General features: G+C 44.6%; 1 protein-coding gene across 1 annotated transcript in view; it reads right to left on the bottom strand.

Moving 5' to 3' along the window:
• ADGRA2 (adhesion G protein-coupled receptor A2) overlaps nucleotides 1-19708 on the bottom strand; it is a 50710-nt gene that overhangs the window by 15894 nt on the left and 15108 nt on the right. The window contains exon 2 of the mRNA XM_007934971.2: nucleotides 14150-14221. Coding sequence (XP_007933162.1) covers nucleotides 14150-14221 — 72 coding nt within the window. The remainder of the gene's footprint in view (nucleotides 1-14149; nucleotides 14222-19708) is intronic.

Genomic DNA, 19708 nt, shown 5'->3' with positions numbered 1-19708 from the left:
CATGCCTGGGTGTGCTGGGAGGTGCCCCCAGTGCTGGACACATGCAGGGAATGTGTGTCTAAGTATACAGACCCCAGAAGCATATTCATTACATGTAAAGTGCAAATAGGACATGAAACATGAGCCCTGACTGCCAGGGTCACTCTTCCTGCCCATCACCTCCCCCTTGGCTGCCCAGACATCGGCCCTGGCTACCCCTCCCCCGTGCTGTTCTAGCATGCGCCCTCTGGCCCCTGTTGGGGTCTGGCCATTCTCAGGGTTCTGCCTCCCACCCCCATGTGGGGGACGGGCAGAGGGAAACACATTCCTCATTGTGTCACTTCCCTTCATGGGCTGCCAAGGGGCTGAGGCCACAGCCCCCCGCCCCTTCCCTCTCTGCTCACTTGTGTTTATTCTCATTTCCTCCCCGTCCCCCTTCACAAACCCCCACCCTGCCTGCCCCACTGATGCTTTGCAGATGGGAGCAAGGCGGCTGCTCAGGCCCCAGCCCCTCTTCCTGCCCTCCATTTCCTGCAGCCCAGAGCCATGCTGGGGCCTCTCTGAGAGGGGAGCTTCCATCAAGTGTTGGCACTTTTTTCTGTCCTGCCTCACACCCAGAGTGGCTTTGGAGGTGACCAAGGCAGCCCCTATGCATTGCCCTGCCCTCACAAGCTGGTCTGCTTGCTTGGAATCAGTCAGACCTGGGTCAGGTCCTGAAGCAGCTGACTTCTCCTGAAAGGGCTGCTCCCCAGGCTGACAGCCCCAATGTGTCTGGACCTCAGGCAACTGATGCTTCCTGGCCCCTCTTGGTAAGGAAGGCAGTTCTTTAGCTGTACCATCCTTTGGGACAGAAAGAAATGATGCCCTAGAATTCGGATATTGTTCAATTTGGAAGGCTCTGACAGACAGTTAGTTCTGAACCTTTCTCTTGTTAGGTGCCATCAAGTCAGCTCTGACTCATAGCAACCCTACGTACAGAACAAAACATTGCCCAATCATATCCCATCCTCACACTCGTTGCTATATTTGATCTCACTGTTGCATCCACTGTGTCAATTCATCTCATTGAGGGTCTTTCTCTTTTTTGCTGACCTCTTTACCAAATATGATGTTCTTTGCCAGGGATTGGTCTCTTCTGATAACATGTCCAAATTATGTAGGATGAAGTCTCACCATCCTCACTTCTAAGAAGGATACTTCTTTCAAGACAGATTTATTTGTTCTTCTAGCAGTCCATAGTATATTCAGTATTCTTGGCCAACACCATAACTCAAATGCATCAATTCTTTTTCAGTCTTCCTTACTATTGTCTAGTTTTTGCAAGCATGTGAGGCAATTAAAAATACCATGCTTGGGTCAGGCACACCTTAGTCCTCAAGGTGACATCTTTGCTTTTAACATTTTTTAAAGGTCTTTTGCAGCAGATCTGCCCAATACAATACATTGTTTTGGTTTCTTGCCTGCTGTTTCCATGGGCATTGATTGTGAACCCAAGTAAAATGAAATTCTCGACAACTTCAATATTCTCTCCATTTATTGATCCAAGTATGAGGATTTTGTTCTCTTTATGTTGAGGTGGCATAGTGCCTACGGCATTTGACTGCTAACCAGAAGGCTGATGGTTCAAACTCACCAGCTACTCCTCAGAAGGAAAATTGGGCAATCTATTTCCTCAGAGATACCACCTTGGAAACCCAAGGAGGGGTCACTATGAGTCGAATCTGACTCAATAAGTGTTTTTTTTTTTTTTATGTTGAGGTGTAATCCTTACTGAAGACTGTCTTTGATCTTCATCAGTAAGCGTTGCAAGTCCTCTTCACTTATAGCAATGAAGGTTTTGTCATCTGCATATTACAGGTTGTTAATGAGTCTTCCTCTAAACTTGATGCTGCATTCTTCTTCACAGAGCCACAGAGCCCAGTTACTTGGATTATTTGCACAGCATACACACGGAATAAGTTTGGTGAAAGGGTACAACCCTGATGCATACTTTTTCTGATTTTACACCACATAGTCCCCTTGTTCTGTTTGAATGATTGCCTCTTGGTTGATGTACAGGTTCCATATGAGCACAATTAAGTGTTCTGGAATTCCCATTCTTCAAAATATCCACAATTTGTCATGATCCACACAGTCAAATGCCTTTGCATAGTCAATAAAACACAGGTAAACATCTTTCTGGTATTCTGTACTTTTCACCAAGATCCACCTGACATCAGCAATGATATCCCTCTTCAGAATCCAGCTTGAATTTCTGGTAGTAATTCTCTTCAGCAAAATTGTGTTTGTGTGTGATATTAATGGTATCGTTCCATCATTCTGCATTCTGTTGGATCACCTTTCTTTGGAATGGGCACAAATATGGATCTCTTTAGTCAGTTGGCCAGGTAATTGTCTCCCAAATTTCTTGGCACAGATAAGCGAGCACTTCCAACATTGCATCTGTTTGTTGAAACATTTTAATTGGTATTGTGTCAATTTCTGGAGCTTTGTTTTTCACCAATTCCTCCAGTGCAGCTTGGACTTCTTTGTTCAGTACCACTGGTTCTTAATCATCTATTAACTTCTGAAATGCTTGAATATCAACCAATTCTTTTTGGTACAGCAATTGTGTATTCCTTTCATCTTCTTTTGATGTTTCCTGCATCATTCAATATTTTGCCCATAGATTCCTTCAACATTGAAACTTGAGGTTTGAATTTTTAGTTCTTTCAGCTTGAGAAATGTCAAGTGTGTTCTTCTCTTTTGGTTTACTCACCTAAGGTCCTTGTATGTTTCATTATAATACTTTTACTTTGTCTTCTTGAGCCACCCTTTGAAATCTTCTGTTCAGCTCTTTTACATCATCATTTCTCCTGTTCCCTTTAGCTACTCTAACTCAAGAGCAAGTTTCAGAGTCTCTTCTTCTTCTTCTTCTTTTTGGTTTTACATTTTATTTTGTTTTTATTGTGATTTGTGTGAAAATTTACAGGGCAAATTTGTTTTCCATTCAACAGTTCATATACATTTTGTTTCATGACGTTGATTGCAATGCCTGTAATATAACAGCTCTGTTCCCACTTCCTCCATGTGATTACCTTTTCCCTGTGTCCTTCTTTCCTATGTATTTCTGCACTCTGAGCTATCTCCCTGTGCAAAATCTGCCCTTCCTATCTCCCATGGTTGATTGTTCTAAGGGGTATACCTTACCTGGTATAATTGTTCACCTTGTTGGCCTGTGTATTATTTGGCTGGAAGGAACAGGAGTTCAATTTCAGGCCTGAAGGGTGACTAGGGGCCATAGTCTTGGGGATTTTACCAATCTCTATCAGACTAGGAAGCCTGGCCTTTTTTCATAATTTTGAATTTTGTTCCACACTTTTCTCCTCCTATATCTAGGATCTCCAATTTTGATCCCTTTTCTGAGAGGTAGCTGGGCACCATCTAGTTCTTCTGGTCTCAGGGTCATGTAGGCTGAGGTTTGCATGGTCCTGTTAGTCCTTTGGACTAATTGTTTCCATGTGTCTTTGATTTTCTTCACTCCTCTTTACTCTGGACAAGGAGAGACCAGTTGTTGCATCTTAAATGGCCACTCACAAACTGTTAAGACCCTAGTTGCTACTCATCAAAGTAGGATGTGGAACAATATTTTTGTGCAGTATTTTATACCAACTGAGCTTGATGTCCCCTGTGCCCATGGTCCTCAGCCTATGGGCCCAGTGACTCACTCCCTTAAGGTGTTTTGCTGTGGCTAAGAAGTTATAACTATGCCTACTGTTAACTCTATTATATGTATGAACATTCTTATAGCACATATAAATACGTACGTAGACATATCCTCTGTCAAACTTACATATGGTCATGGGTATATTCCCTTTTTCCTAGCCATAATTGATCATTTAGCCTACCTATGTATCCTATGTACTTGACTGCTAACCAGAAGGCTGGCGGTTCAAACCCACCAGCCACTCCTCGGAAGGAAGATGTGGCAATCTACTTCTGTAGTGATTCTGCCTCGGAAACCCAAGGAGGGGTCGCTATGAGTCGGGTCTGACTCGACGGCACATAACAACAACAACATGTATCCTATGTAGCTTAATGTTTTTATTGCTAATATTTCAGTATTGTATGCAAAAGTGTTTACCTTTGTTATCTATACATGGTGCACCTCTTTGTTTCTTCCTTTCCCTTATTGTTATTGTGCAGGTAACTCACTGTTGGCATATTGCCTTTCCCATCCAATCAGAGTCTCTTCTGATATCCATTTTGGCCTTTTGTTTCATTGCTGTCTTTTTAATGACTTTTTGCTTTCTTCATGTATGATGTCCTTGAAGTCATCCCACAATTTTCCTGGTCTTTGGTCATTAGTGTTCAATCCATCAAATCTATTCTTGAGATTGTCTCTAAATTTAGGTGAGATAAACTCAAGGTCTTACTTTGGCTCTCATGGACTTGTTTAATTTTCTTCAGCTTCAACTTGAACTTGCATAGGAGCAATTGACAGTCTGTTCTGCAGGCCTCTGGCCTTGTTCTGACTGTTCCCACTTAGCACATCCTTTTGAAAATCTAATTAAGGCTATGGATGCTCATCCCAGAATAATGCATTATACCCAACATTTTGCATACAATTTCAGAAGGTTCATGGACCCTAGGTTAAGGAGTTGTGCTCTGGATTGTCTAATCTGATCCTTCCATTTCCTAGGTGAGGTCAAGTGTGCTAAAGGAATTTGTCCAAGGACATGCAGATATTTTTATGAATGTGGACTCTCCAGGGTCTCTATCTGCTTCTACATAGCCCTGTTCTTGCAACCTGGGAAAAGTGCAGTATGTCGGTGGAGCCTCTCCACAACCAACCAGACTGGGCTTCTTTGGTTCCAGACATAGCCTGTCCCTGTTTTCTTGCCAATATAGAGGGAAAAGACCCCTTAAGCCAGAAATCCACAGGTAGGTGGGAGATTCTGGGAGCAAATCTCTTGCTTTGTTACTGTGATGACCTTCTTGGGAGAACAGAAACAAAAGAAGTTGAGTATGTAAGCGTGAGTATGTGAACATTAGCAACAAATGAGAAGATAAATAAATTGCACTTGCCAAAATTTAAAACATTTGTGCTTCAAAGGACACCACCATGAAAGTGAAAAGACAGCCCACAGAATGGGAGAAAATATGTGCAAACCATACATCTGACAAGGGACTTCTATCCAGAATATAGGAAGAACTCTCACAACTCAGTAATAAAAAGATAAATAACTCAGTTAAAAACTGGACAATGCATTTGGATAGACGTTTCTTCAAAGAAGACATAGCAGTGGCTAATAAGCACATGAAAGATGTTCAATATCACTTGGAAAATGGAAATCAAAACCACAGTGAGATAATAAAGAGGACAGACAATAACAACTGTTGACAATGATGCAAGGACCCTTATACATAACTAGTGAGAATGTAAAATGGTTGCGGTGTAGTAAATTACCTGGTATGGCTTTTCTAGCCATAAGTCTTTGTAAACTCAGTGGTGGAATTTGTCGTGAGCAACTAAGGAGCTCCTAATTGTAAATGTTATCCACCTGAGGTATTTCTGTTGGGAGTGGTACAAAGCAATGTTCTGGGAAGTTTGCTGTCTCTCAGATGCTTAGAATTCTGATGTTATGATTGGCTAGTTTGGCCACTCTGCCAGGCTCAAAAGGAGGCCTCCTAGAGGCAGAAGAAGTCTTTCAAGTCTCTCTGACTGCTGGCTGAGAAGGACGTGTTGCTGAGAGAAACACACTCCTGAGAGACACGCGCTGCTGAGAAAGAGACACTGAGAAACAGGCACTGCTGAGAATGACACCAAGAGACACGCATTGCTGGGAGAGAGACTGTTGGTTGAGAGATGGCAGGCTGAGAGAGACTGAGCATAGTTCCTGAACTTGAATTGTAGCCTGGTGCTTCCCTAATAAACCCCATAATTTGTGAGTTCTGTGTGCCCGCTGCAGCAAATTATCGAACCTAGCAGAGAAGTGATGGGTTCTGTGGGAGGAACAGTTGGTGTCAGGGTTGGTGAAAGGGCTGGAGGGAGGTGGCATGTCTGGTCTCACAGGAATAGGCCTTGGGCTGTTGATGGAGATTCTGTCTTCCTCTTGTGGGGTTAGAGGAGGTCAGATGATGCGGCCTTCCTGCCTCTTTAGCAATGGTGCAGCCACTTTTGAAAACAATTTAACAGTTAGAGTTACCATATGACCCAGCAATTCCACTCCTAGGTATATATCTAAAAGAAATAAATTTACACTCACAGAAGACCCTGTACAGGAATGTTCCTAGCAACATTATTTATAATAGCTAAAAAGGAGAAACAACTCAAATGTCCATCAGCTGATGAATGGATAAACAAAATGTATTACATTAATGCCAGAACCAAAAATACCAAACTCACTGCCATCGAGTTGGATCCAAATCATAATGACCCCTCCTTGGGTCTCCAAGGCAGTATCACTACAGACGTAGATTGCCCAGTCTTCCTTCCAAGGAGTGGCTGCTGGGTTTGAACTGCCAGCCTTCTGGTTAGCAGTCAAATGCCTTAGGCACTATGCCACCAGAGCTCCCTATATTAATACAATTGTACAATTATATATTATTTGGCTATAAAAAAATAGAGTGCTAAAATATGCTACAACATGGATGAACCTCAAAAACATGCTAAGTGAAAGAAATCAATTACAGAAAACTACATATTGCATGATACTATTTATATGAAATGCCCAGAATAGGCAAATCCATAGACACAGAAAGTGGATTAGTGGTTGCTTAGGGCTGGGGAGTGGGGCAGAGTTACTGGGGAAGAATGGGGAGTGACTGCTAATGATTCAAGCTTTCTTTTTGGGATGATAAAAAAGAAAAGTTCTAAAATTAGATTACGATGATGGTTGCACAACTCGGGAAATATACTAAAAGCCATTGAATTGTACACTTTAAACTGGTGAATTTTATGGTATGTAATTATATCTCTAAAAAGCTGTTTTAAAAAAGTCAATGTGTGTATGTGTAAGGCAGTATATACATCTGTGGGTGTGTGAAAGAATCTGTATGTGTTTTATGTGTGTGTGTGAGACAGAATTTGCATGTGTGTAAGTGATAGAATTTGTATGTGTGTGAGTGTGTACTATGTGCTGACAGGGTGGGGCGACACAAAGTTGGCTCCCTCTGGACCCCACAGACCTCCCTGCTTGTGGGTTTGAACACCAAATTATAGGTTCTGAGGCCACAGAGCAACTTTCCATGGGCCTTACAGGACTTCCAGGGTTCATCACAAAGTGGGGGCTGGCTGAGAACTGGGTCAGAACACCACTGCAGGTATAGAGATACTCTTGGGGGAGAAGGAGAGGTTCTTGTGGCCCGGAGGAAACCCAAGCCTCCTTTCCCACCCTGTGTGCCCTCTTGTCTCTGATATCACCCAATAGGTATTTATTGAGCACTTACACTGTGCCAGGCACTGGGGCTACAACAGCAAACAACAGGGCTGTGCCTATATCAGCCTCCCCTCCTGAGCCCTCAGCTGTACAAGAGCAAGAGCTGGTGTAGGCTTCTTTGCCACATTCCTCCTGAGTGTTGGAGGAGATAGGACTGGAGGCAGGGACAGAGCCCAGCAGCCTTACCCTTAGCTCCACCCACAGATTAATGGAAACCACCTGGCTCAAGAGCTGCACTCCACCCCCAAACCCCCACTTGTCATCATTCCCAAGAGCATCTGCTTCTAATGAGTGCCCGGTACCCGCTGCATACCAGCCCCCGGGGCTCATTAATCTCATTAGGCAATGACAAATCATCCTGGGGCTGACCAGGCTCCCCTCCCCAGGCCTTTGCCTCTGTCTGTCCCACAGGCCTCTGAGACCGTGTGTCCACGCAGATCCACACACTCCCATGCACTCTGAGTTAGGCACCCTTGGCCTCTGCTAATGGCTGCCTGCCCTGTGGCCAGCTCAGCCCCAGTCTGAGGGGGGAGTGGTCCTTGGAGCCTTGCAAAAGTCTTCTGGTGGCTCCCCACTGTATGTGTGTGGTGGAGAATCTGGACAGAGATGTGAGCAGGGGTGCAGGGACAGAGGAATGAGCCCTCAGGAGCATTTTCAGCATTTATATTTCAACTAAAAAACTACCTGCTTACAGGCAAAATCTATGCAAATGAAGGGCATCCAGGTTAACATCTTGGACTTTGGAACTCTTCAGAGAGGCAAGGAACTACTTCCATTTACTAAAAGCCTGTGCTGTCTCCAGCACTCTGTGTAGAGGGTTGCATTTATCCCCATAACAACCTGGCCAGAGCCATCACCCCCATTTTCCGGATGAGAAACCTGAGGCTTGGTGAGGCACCCAGAAAGTCAATTGAAAAGACAGGATACAATGCCAGGCCTCTTTTCACTCCAGAGTCTGAGTTCTTTCATCACACCCCTTCCCCTGAAGGAAGTCCTTCCTCTGGCCAGCTAGCAGGCTATGCCGTGTTGAAGGTGGCCGGATACAGAGAGGAGGGCTCAGGGACGCAGCTTCACAACATCTGGGCCCTATTGTGCACTTCTTGGGCTGGCCATGAACTGCCTCTGCTGGGACCTATTTCAGGTTTTCTAGCCCACTTGCCTGGCTGATGGAGCCCTGCAAAACATGTTCCCCTGTCCCCACCCCCAGCCTCTCTGGAGTATGAATCTTCCCATGAGCTCATCTCACTTTCCCACTTAGGGTCCACTTGGAATCCCCTCCCCTTCTCCCACACCAGGCCTTTGCAGATGTGCATGCCCACCAGCCTGCCCTCCAGAGCTCCTACCTCAGGACCCTGCATTGCAAAATGGGGACCATACAGGCCCACTTCCCACTCTTGGCCAGTAAGGTGACCCTCCATACACAGATTTGCACTCTTCCCATTCTGAAAGGCCAGTGGGGCTCTCAGCACAAGGTAGCAATGCATCTTTTCTCCTGGAGCCCTGCAGACCTACTATTACACTTATTAGACTAGGCCCCAACACTCCCATGGGGCTTGAGGCTTATAGACTGTGGCATGTTAAGTTGCCACTGCCTCAGCTGCCCAAATCTAGACATCTGAGCCTGACAAGACAGAGAAATCAGTGTTTCCTGAGCACCAACTACATGCCAGGCCACGACATCTTATTTGTGATGAATAGGCCCACAGTCTCGGGGTCATCTGGTCCACTGGTTCCCAACCCCAGATGAGCATGAGAAGTGCCTGTATACCTTGTAAAAAAAATTCCCAGGCCCCATCCAGTCTGATGAATTAGAACCCCCAGGAGTTATATTATTTAAAAGCCCTCTCCCCACCCCTGGGATAGTGGTGATGAGCCAGGTGGAGACCTTGGGTTCCTCTAGTCCCTCCCTGCACAGGCACCATCCCTGGGAAGCTGGTTTCTGCTGAACACAGCCCACCCCTCTACCCAGCAGGTCTTCTCTCCTCTGTAAAGCCTGTCCCCCCCCCCCCCATTCTGGTTCTTTGATATTTTCCTTTCCATGAAGCACTTATGAGTATCACTTATCTAAGGATCACAGAATTTTAAATCTGAAGGTATCTTACAAATCATCCGATTCACCTCCCTCTTTTTACATTGTTCTGACCTCATCTTACTTCTCCACACCCCCACTCCCTGACTGCCCCTCTTCTGTTCCTCAGATGCCAGGCATGCTCTGGACCCAAGGGCCTTTATATTTGCTTTCTTTCTACCCTCTGGGAGCCACCTGACCTTCTCTCTTCCTTCATTTAGGTCTCTGGCTTATTCATTGCCATGAATTGAATTGTGTCCCCAAAAAAGATATGTTGAAGTTCTGACCCTTGGTGCCTTGTGAATTTGACCTTGTTTGGAAGTAGGGTCATTGCAGATGTAATTAGTTAACATGAGATCATAATGTAACAGGTGGGTCCTAATCCAATGTGACTTTGAGGAGACAGACAGATGCAGAAGAAGACAGCCATAGCCATGTGATGACAGAAGCAGAGATTGAAGTTACTGCCACAAACCAAGGAACGCCTGGGGCTATTAGAAGCTGGAAGAGACAAGGAAGGATCTTCCCCTAGAGGTGACAAAGAGAGAGAGCACGGTCTTGCTAATACCATAAATTCAGTCTTCTAGCCTCCAGAACCCTAAGAGACCCTACATTTTTGTTGTTTTAAGCTACTCAATTTTTGGTACTTTGTTACCCCAGCCCTAGGAAACTAACACAGTCAGTTACTCTATCAGAGAGGCCTTCTTTGACCTCACTCAAACCCCATCACTTTCTATCCCCCTTAACTCAAACTCACTGCCATTGAGTGGATTCCAAATCACAGCCACCCCCTTTGGGTTTCCAAGGCGGTAAATTTTTATGGAAGTAGATTGCCCCATCTTCCTTCTGAGGAGCGGTTGGTGGGTTTGAACTGCCAACCTTCTTGTTTGCAGTCAAATGCCTTAGGCCCCATGCCACCAGAGCTCCATCTCCCTCCCTTAGCCTACTTTATTTTTCTTCATAGCCCTTACTGTCTACTCACAAGCAGCTCTGGTGGCATAGTGCCTAAGGCACTTCAGTGCTAACCAGAAGGCTGACAGTTCAAACCCACCAGCCACTACTTAGAAGGAAGATTGGGTAATCTACTTCTGTAGAGATACTGCCTCAGAAACCCAAGGAAGGGTCGCTATGAGTCAGATCAACTCAACGGCAGGCAGTGAGTTCTTTCTTTCTTTTTTTTTTTTTATCTCCTCACATATTATATATTTATTTGCTATTTTCTGAGTCCCATCAGGAGAGGGTAAGTTCAAGGAGGGTAGGTCACTCCTGCATACCCAGTGCCTGGAACGGAGCTTGTACATTAGTGGGGGCTCAATTAATATTTATAGAACGAATGATAAAACAATTCGAAACAGAGCAGGGGCTCAAACTCAGGATATTGTTTCTCACTCCAGTGCTCTTTCTCACACCCAGTGCTCCTCCTACCTCAGTGACTCAACATTTAGTCAGATGCTGCTTCCCATTAAACCAGCTGCATTGTATCAATTCCGACTCATGGCTACTCCATGTGTGTCAGAGCAGAACTGTGTTGTATAGGTTTTTTTTTTAAATAATAATTTTATTGTGTTTAAGGTTAAAGTTTATACAGGAAATTAGGTTCTCATTTAACAATTTCTACACAAATTATTCAGTGATAATTGATGACATTTTTCATAATATTGATTATTCTCATTCATTCCATTCTGGTTATACCATGTCTAAATTCATAGGGTTTCAATGGCTGATCTTTTAGGAGTAGTTTTCCAGGCTTTCTTCCAAGGCACCTTGGGTGGACTTGAATCATTAACCTTTCGGTTAGCAGCCAGGTTCATTAGCTATTTGTACCACCCAGAGACTCCTATCTTCCTATACTCTCTGATTATTCTCCCAGATTTCTCTGGTTAGGAGCCCTGGTGGCACAGTTGTTAAAGCACTCAGCTGAGAACTGAAAGGTCAGTAGTTCAAATCCACCAGCCACTCCCTGGAAGAACAATATGGCAGTCTGCTTCCATAAAGATTACAGCCTTGGAAATGCTATGGACAGTTCTAGTCTGTCTTATAGGGTCGCTATGAGTCAGAATCAACTTGATGGCAGTGGGTTTGTTTGATTCTGGTTTCTCTGATTACTTCTCATGCTTTGAATGCACCTGCTGTGCTGTGACCAGAGGTTATGGGTGCCGGGGGAGAGGAGCCAATTCAGAATGTTTGCAAGAGTGGGAAGGAAAAGCCATTTTTTCATCTTTGTCAGAAAATTTACCCTTGTGAGATTGAAGAAGAAGGCAGAACCAGTGGGTCTTTTACTGATGGAAGCATGAGGGTGAAGACAGAAAGATGTTGGTGAGGCCCCCAGAGGCTCAGAGCAGTGTTCATGGTTTTAAGAAGGAAGAGGAACTGTGGGCAATGACTGGCCCTTGAAGGGCAGGAGAGGCAATTGCAGTTTGTTTTCCTCCAAAAGATCCCTGGACGAAGTGTCCAGTTTCCTGAGACTCAGCCTCTAAGACCAAGCTGGGCTGAGTGCTGGGATCGAATGCTTAACTGCTTGCAGGAGGATAAAGAACCTCCTTATTTCTTTATGTTAATTGTAGTAGAATAATTTGGAAAAAACGAGAATGGTTGTATAACTTAAAGAATATAATCAATGTCACTAAATTTATATGTGTAGAAATTCTTGAATTGTGAATATTTTCATTACACACATACACACAAAAAACAACACAAAACCCTCCCTATTACTTGGTGTCCAAGGGACTTGTAAATAGCAGTCTGGTGGCAGTCATTCTCCTTGTTCAGGACCGCCCTGTCTTTTGAGCTTCAGAGCAGATGGTTAGAGAAACCTGGTCACAGAGCCATGCGCATCCACCAACATCAATGTCCCAGCCCTCTCCCAGCCCAGTATGCCCCAGATCAGACAGACCTGCTCTGCCTTTCTGCTCTATGTGAGGGTTTGGCTCCTTTCCAGTCCTCCCCACTCCCTTATCCCAGATGTCCCTGTCCACCTACATAACTGACCCAGTTAGGCCATCAAGCTTCAATCATAGCCTCAGAGGTTTTGGGTGAGAAGATTTTCCTTCCACTGTTAGATGGGTGTAACAGAGGTCACCTCATGAGATTGTTAAGATGGCTAAAGATGTAAACACCATTGCATGCACATATTGCATCTTGATTACTCTTGAACACTCCAGCCTTTGAACTTCCCAATCTACTTGGTTCAAATCTATATTTGGCATCATCTGTGGTTATTTCAGGACTATCTATCTAGTCCCCACTGGACCCAAATCTCCAGCTCCTTGATAGCAAGATTCACATCTTATTCTTTTGTATCATCATTGCACTGAACTACCTTTTGGGCAAAATGGTACTAGAAGGCAGGGGTGGGGGTGGGGGTAAGGGTTCTGTTGGAAGAACTAGAAATGCTTAGCAGGAAGTGAGTAGAGGTGAGAGGGGCAGTTGGGGATGGGGAAGAAAGTACGAATGAGTCTCTGGAGAGACAGGAGGCCCAGGATACTTTTGTGGAGGAAACAAGGACTCAACGCTACTGCACAGTGTGGTTCCTGGAACAGCCCAACTGAGCAGGGAATTTACAGAGATCTCTAGCCTAGTGCTTGTCCCACCTCTCCATAAGCCCTCCTGTGAACGTGATACTCTTGAGGGTGGTTGAGAGGCTGGAGCTTCTGTGTTTCCTTCATTTCCCAAGAATTTACCACCACTAGTTCCTCTTCACTCACTCTTTCCACACATTGGCCTCAACTAGATCTCAGGGGTTCCCACCCCCAAGAGGAGACGCTTGAAGGCTGACCACATGCTGTTGTTGTTGTTGTTATGTGCTGTCGAGTAGGCCTGACTCACCCCTTCTTGGGTTTCCGAGGCAGTATCACTACAGAAGTAGGATTGCCCAACCTTCCTTCCGAGGAGTGGCTGGTGGGTTTGAACTGCCAGCCTTCTGGTTAGCAGTCAAGTGCTTTAGCCACTATGCTACCAGAGCTCCCCGGCCACATGCTAGCATTCCTAAATCCAATGCCAGCCTGTCCTGAGGCCTGTGGGGCAGCCTGAAGGATAATGCTGCTGAGACTTGGTGGGGGGAAGTCTTGGATTTGATTCCTTTCCCCACCCTCTGGCCAGAGTTCTGCGCCCTTGGGGTTTTGTTTGTTGATTTGTTTTTAGGGAAAGAGGAAGAGGCCTCTTTCATGGTAAGCCCCCCTCAGACTTACACATCTCCCTTTTATGCTGGCTTCCATCTGTAAAGAGGAGGCGGCTTCAGGCCAGTTAATTGCTCATTAAAGAGAGTTAATGAGCTTCCCTTAGCCCCATCCCTGGGAATGAGCTCCAGAGCCACTCTCAAGAGTATGTTTACAGGAGGGCTGTGGAGAGGTGGGAAAAGCACTGGGCTAGAGACCTGAACCAATCCCTGTCTAAATTCCCTGCTCAGTTGGAGTGTTCCCCAGCAAGGTTTCCCTACTTCTTTCTGCTCTAGCTCGTGAAGAGGTAGGTCTCTCTCTCCCAGATCAGCTCCTCTCTGCCCTCTAGTTGGGGGTCAAGTCCTAGACAGGGTCCCAGTAGGTCTGACTGGATTCCATATAACCAGCAGGTTCTGGGTGTGTCCAATCCCTTGGCAACCAGTGTTCCTCATCCTCCCATGACCTCTTGCCCATCACACCATCTCCCTACCTCCACCCCACCTGCCCCACCTTGCCCAAGCACTTACAACTTCTCCAGCAGAGAGAGTCCCAAGAAGGATCCATTCCGGAGCCCTGTGATCTTGTTGTTGCTCAAGAGCCTGAAGGGACAGGGAGAACACAAGCACGAGAAAGTGCTGTTACAGGCTGAGAAGCCAGTTTCTTCACTAGAGCCATGTTGCATTCCCTGTAAGTGGCTCCCCCTGGAGTTGTGCAATACACAGACCCACTCTCTGCTCTAGATTATAGGGAGGAGCCAGGGAATGGTCCAGACAGATTGGTCAGCCTGCTAACCCTCAAGTCAGACAGTTCACCTGCCCTGAGTCTCCCTATGGCCTGGATCTGACTTGTGGCTCATTGTACAGGTGGGCTGAGCAGTAAGTGAAGTTGTCATGCCTTCTTTCCACCTTGGAACTATAGGGCAGACTCCAGGGTTACCCCTTTATGACCTCCACAGTTCTGTGCTTGTATAGACCTGTAGCCAAACCCCTAGGGATAGGGAAGAAGATGGATCCCTTGAGGATAGTGGGGAAGATGGCCTGAATTGGGTCAGGTGAAACAGGATTCATCTGAATTGGCTTCAGATGGAACAGGAAGCCCAGCAGGTCTAGGTACAGATAGGAAGAGATGTTCTTCCTTGGGGTCCACATATTCTCTACTTTGAACTCAGGGCCTCACTGGAAGGTGACCTCTCTCAGACCTCAAAAGCTGGCAACTTAGACGGCTGTATCACATCCTTGCCTCCTCAAGCCCATCTGCAGCCTTGGCAGAAAGCTGGTAGAGCCCTGGGCCTATGGGGAAGCCCAGGTCCCAGCCTTCGCCTCTGCTCCCTCAGAGTTCTGTATTTGTATTTAGTTCATTTGTATTTAGTGGAGAAGGGAAGAGGCCCCAAGCAGACTGTGCCTCTCCACCCACCCACTCAGCCTTCCTCTGCCAGACTCCCTGCTGGGAGGAGGGGAGTTCCAGGCCCAAAGGGCTCATCCCTCCAGTTAATTGCTTATTAAAAAGCTTTAATGAATCTCCCAGCCCAAGCTCTCTTCTGCCCTGGGTTGAGGTGAAGGCCTTCCCTTCTTTTCTCTGCTTTTATTGAGAACTGGCTTGGGAAACCAGAGGTTCAGGCTTCTCTCCAGTGGGCAGCCTCTGGGCTGGACTAGAAGGGAGAGAGAAGAGGGTAGGGTCCAGAATGAGAAGAGCTACAAAAAAGAGGTCTGCTTCACCCAGCAATTCCACTCCTAAGTATATTCCCCAAAGACTTGAAAGCAGGGATGCAAACAGGTACTTGTACAAGAATGTTTATAGCAGCACTGTTCTCAATAGCCACAAGATGGAAACAACTCAAGTGTCCACCAACAGATGAATGAATAAACAAAATGTGGTACATATACTGCATACAATGGAATATTACTCAACCATAAAGAGAAATGAACTTCTTCTAATCCATGCTACAACACGAATGAACCTTGAAAACATTATGCTGAGTGAAATAAGTCTGACACAAAAGGATTAAAATTGTATGACCTTCTTATATAAAATATCTAGAATAGGCAAATACATAGAGACAGAAGTTGATTAGTGGTTACCAAGAGCTGGGAGGAGGGGGCAGAGGAGTTAGTGCTCAAGCAGTACTGAGTTTCTATTTGGAACCATGAAAAACTATTGAAAGTGGATAGTGTTGATGACTGCACAACACAATGAATGTAATTAATGTTACTCAATCAAATACTTTAAAACAGTTAAGATGACAAATGTTTTATCACCACCCACTACCCCCCCCCCGAAAAAAGGGAGAAAGAGACAGAGATCTACCCCAAGGCCTACAGGATATTGATGGGTGACAACCAAGAGGGGAAGTAAGAGTACCCCAAACGTCAGATATTCCAGCTACTCCATCTTCAAGAGGCTGTGGGGAACAGACAGAGGCCAGGATGGAAGCAAGAGTGGAAGGGAGACTTTGGCTTTCTGGGTCAATGGGAAGGGGTGGAGACTTCATCTCCTTCTTCCTTTTCTCCCCCCTCCAGTTAGACTCCTTCCTATCCTCTCTTCCTGTCCCTGCCGAATGGTCCTTCCAACAGTGAGGTTTCCCAGCACGGCCTGAGGGTGACTATAAGAAAGGGTTGAGGGGGGAATGCTGGATTTCCAAAATACTTCACATACATACAGATTTCAAAAACACATCAGAGTAGTCATCATAAAAAAAGGCCCTGGTGGCACAGTGGTTATACACTCAGGTGCTAACCAAATGGCTCAAACCAGCTGCTCTGCAGGAAAAAATTGTGGCAGTCTGCTTCTGTAAAGATTTAAGCCTTGGAAACTCTATGGGGGCAGTTCTACTCTGTTCTATAGGGTTTCTATGAGTCAGAATTAACTCGATGGCAATGGGTTTTTTCAGTCATTGTAAGAAAGATTAGAACTTTTTTGAACTTCTTTATTCTCATTTTGTGGATTAGGATTGTTTTATTTCATGTTACACATGGGTGGTGGTGGTTGTTGTTGTTATGTGCCGTTGAGTCGGAACCAACTCATAGCGACCCCTCCTTGGGTTTCTGAGGCAGTATCACTGTCGAAGTAGATCGCTCAACCTTCCTTCCGAGGAGTGACTGGTGGGTTTGAACCACTAGCTTTCTGGTTAGCAGTCAAATGCCTTAGCCACTATGCTACCAGAGCTCCTTGGGTAGTGGTGGTGGTGGAGTTAAATGATAATATCGTCAGTTCTTAGGGCCTGTAAAGGTCTCACTCAGGCCCTGGTGGGTCTTGATGATGACCTCAGTGGTGATGAGCTCTCAGTGATGTATATTACCAAACCAAACCCACTGCCATCGAGTGGATTCCGACTCACAGAGACCTCCATTGCATTTCTGAGGCAGTAAATCTTTATGTAAGTAGGTTACCCTGTCTTCCTTCCATGCAGTGGCTGGTGGGTCTGAACCACCAACCTTCTGGTTAGCAGTCAAATGCATTAGGCACTATGCTACCAGAGCTTGTTATACTCTGAGGGGGTATGAAGGGAATAAACTTGAGTTCGGGTGAGTCAGTATAGTACCTGACCTTAAATCAAAGCCCATCTCACCCCAACTCCAGTTTATTCGCTTCATACCCTTCAGAGTTTGAGGCTCAGAGGTTCCTTTAATTGTCTGAGAAGGAGAGATGACCCCTCAGTACTCTTAGGAATGTCAGGGGAGGGGTCTAAAATGTTAGGAGAAAGAGTGAAGAAAAGGGATCTATTTCAGCCCCTTACCCACACAGAGGTCTCTCCCAGGGACTGTTTCCTCATGGGTTATGGGTGAAAAAAGACTGGAAATGTTGATGGGGTGGGGTGCATGGGGAGAAGATGGGAATATGGAAGGATAGAAGAACAGGGCTCCCTGATGATCACAGTCCCATCTACAAAGAGGGAAGCCCAGGAACATTAATTTTCAAACTTGAGTAATGTAGGGACCTGTGTCAATGGGAGAAAATAAGAATTATTTTCATATATAAGAATATATCTGAAATATAATTAAATAATAATTTATTTATTAGAAATAATAATAAATAAATATAATATAATGAAGCAATGAAATGTGCAAAGACTTGGAGTTAGAAAACCAAAAGGGAAGAACATGCTCAGCATTTCTCAAGCTGAAAGACCAGAAGAAAAAATTCAAGGCTCCAGTTGCAATACTGAAAGATTCTATGGGCAAAAAATTGAATGACACAGGAAGCATCAAAAGAAGCTGGAAGGAATACACGGAGTCACTGTACTTAAAAGAATTGGTTGATGTTCAGCCATTTTAGGAGGAAGCATATGATCAAGAACCAATGGAACTAAAGAAAGCAGACTAAGTTGCATTGAAGGCATTGGCAAAAAACAAGGCTCTTGGAATTGACACAACACCAACTGAAATGTTTCAACAAATGGATGCAACCCTGGAAGTGCTTACTCATCTATGCCAAGAAATTTGGAAGATAGCTACCTTACCAACTGACTGGAAGAGATCCATATACATGCCTGTTTGCAAAGAAAGGTGATCCAATGGAATGGGGAAATTATCAAACAATGTCATTAATATCACATGCAAGTCAATTATTCTGAAGATAATTCAAAAAATGGTTGTAGTATTACATCATCAGGAAACTGCCAGAAATTCAAGCCGGATTTAGAAGAGGATATAGAATGAGACATCATTGCTGATATCAGATGAACTTTGTCTGAAAACAGAGAATATCAGAAAGATGTTTACCTGTGTTTTATTGACTATGCAAAGGCATTCAACTGTGTGAATCATAACAAATTATGGATAACATTGTAAAAAATGAGAATTCCAGAATACTTAATTGTGCTCATGTGAAACCTGTACATAAACCAAGAGACAGTTGTTCAAACAGAACAAAGGGATACTGCATGGTGTAAAATCAGGAAAAGTGTGTGACAGGGTTGTATCTTTTCACCATACTTATTCAACCTGTATGCTCAGCAAATAACCCAAGAAGCTGGACTATGTGAAGAAGGTTGGAGGAAGACTCATTAACAACCTGCGATATGCAGATGACACAATCTTGCTTGCTGAAAATGAAGATGATTTGACGTACTTAGTGATGAACATCAAAGACTACAGCCTTCAATATGTATTACATCTCAACATAAAGAAAACAAAAAACCTCACAACTGGACCAACAAGCAACATCAGGATAAATGGAGAAAAGATTGAAGTTGACAGGAATTTCATCTTACTTGGATTTACAATCAATGTTCTTCCATGAACAGCAGTCAACAAATCAAACAATTTATTACCCTGGGCAAATCTGCTGCAAAAGACCTCTTTAAAGTGTTTAAAGTGAACAAAGATATCAGTTTCAGGACTCAGGTGTGCCTAACACATGCCATGGTACTTTCAATTGCCTCATATGCACGTGAAAGCTGGACAATGAACAAGAACTGATGCCTTTGAAATACGGTGTTGGCAAAGAATATTGAATATGCCATGGACTTCTGTAAGAAAAAACAAACCTGCCATGGACTTCTGTAAGAAAAAACAAACCTATTAGGAAGAAGTGCAGTCAGAATGCTCCTTAGAGGTGAGAATGGTGAGACTACCTCATGTACTTTGGACATGTTTTCAGGAGCTACCAGTCCCTAGAGAAGGACATCATGTTTGGTAAAGGAGACGGTGAGTGAAAAAGAGGAAGACCCTCAATGAGATGGATTGACACAGTGGCTGCACCAGTGGACTCAAACATAGCAATGATTTTAAGGATGGCAAGGACTGGGCAATGTTTCCTTCTGTTGTGCATAGGGTCACTATGAGTGAGAATCGACTTGACAGTACCTAACAGTAATAAAAGCATATCTGAGGACTCCAGTGTGAGCAATATCAACTTTAGAAACAAAAATCTTACATTATGAAAATTTCTAATCAAAACAAAAATGAGATACCATCTTGCTCCAGCACTAGTAGCAAAGTTCAACAAGACAGAAAATAACAAATGCTGGCAAGGTTATGGAGAGATTGGGACTCTCATACACTGCTGGTGGGATTGTAAAATGGTACAACCATTGTGGAAAGCAGTATGGCAATTCCTTCAAAAGTTGGAATTAGAAATACCATTTG

Source organism: Orycteropus afer, unplaced genomic scaffold, assembly GCF_000298275.1.
Source record: "Orycteropus afer afer isolate SDZICR_OR568_19922 unplaced genomic scaffold, OryAfe1.0 scaffold00024, whole genome shotgun sequence".
Classification (NCBI taxonomy): domain Eukaryota; kingdom Metazoa; phylum Chordata; class Mammalia; order Tubulidentata; family Orycteropodidae; genus Orycteropus; species Orycteropus afer.
The sequence above is the reverse complement of the archived record's forward strand: the minus strand, read 5'-3'. Positions and strand labels throughout refer to the sequence as shown.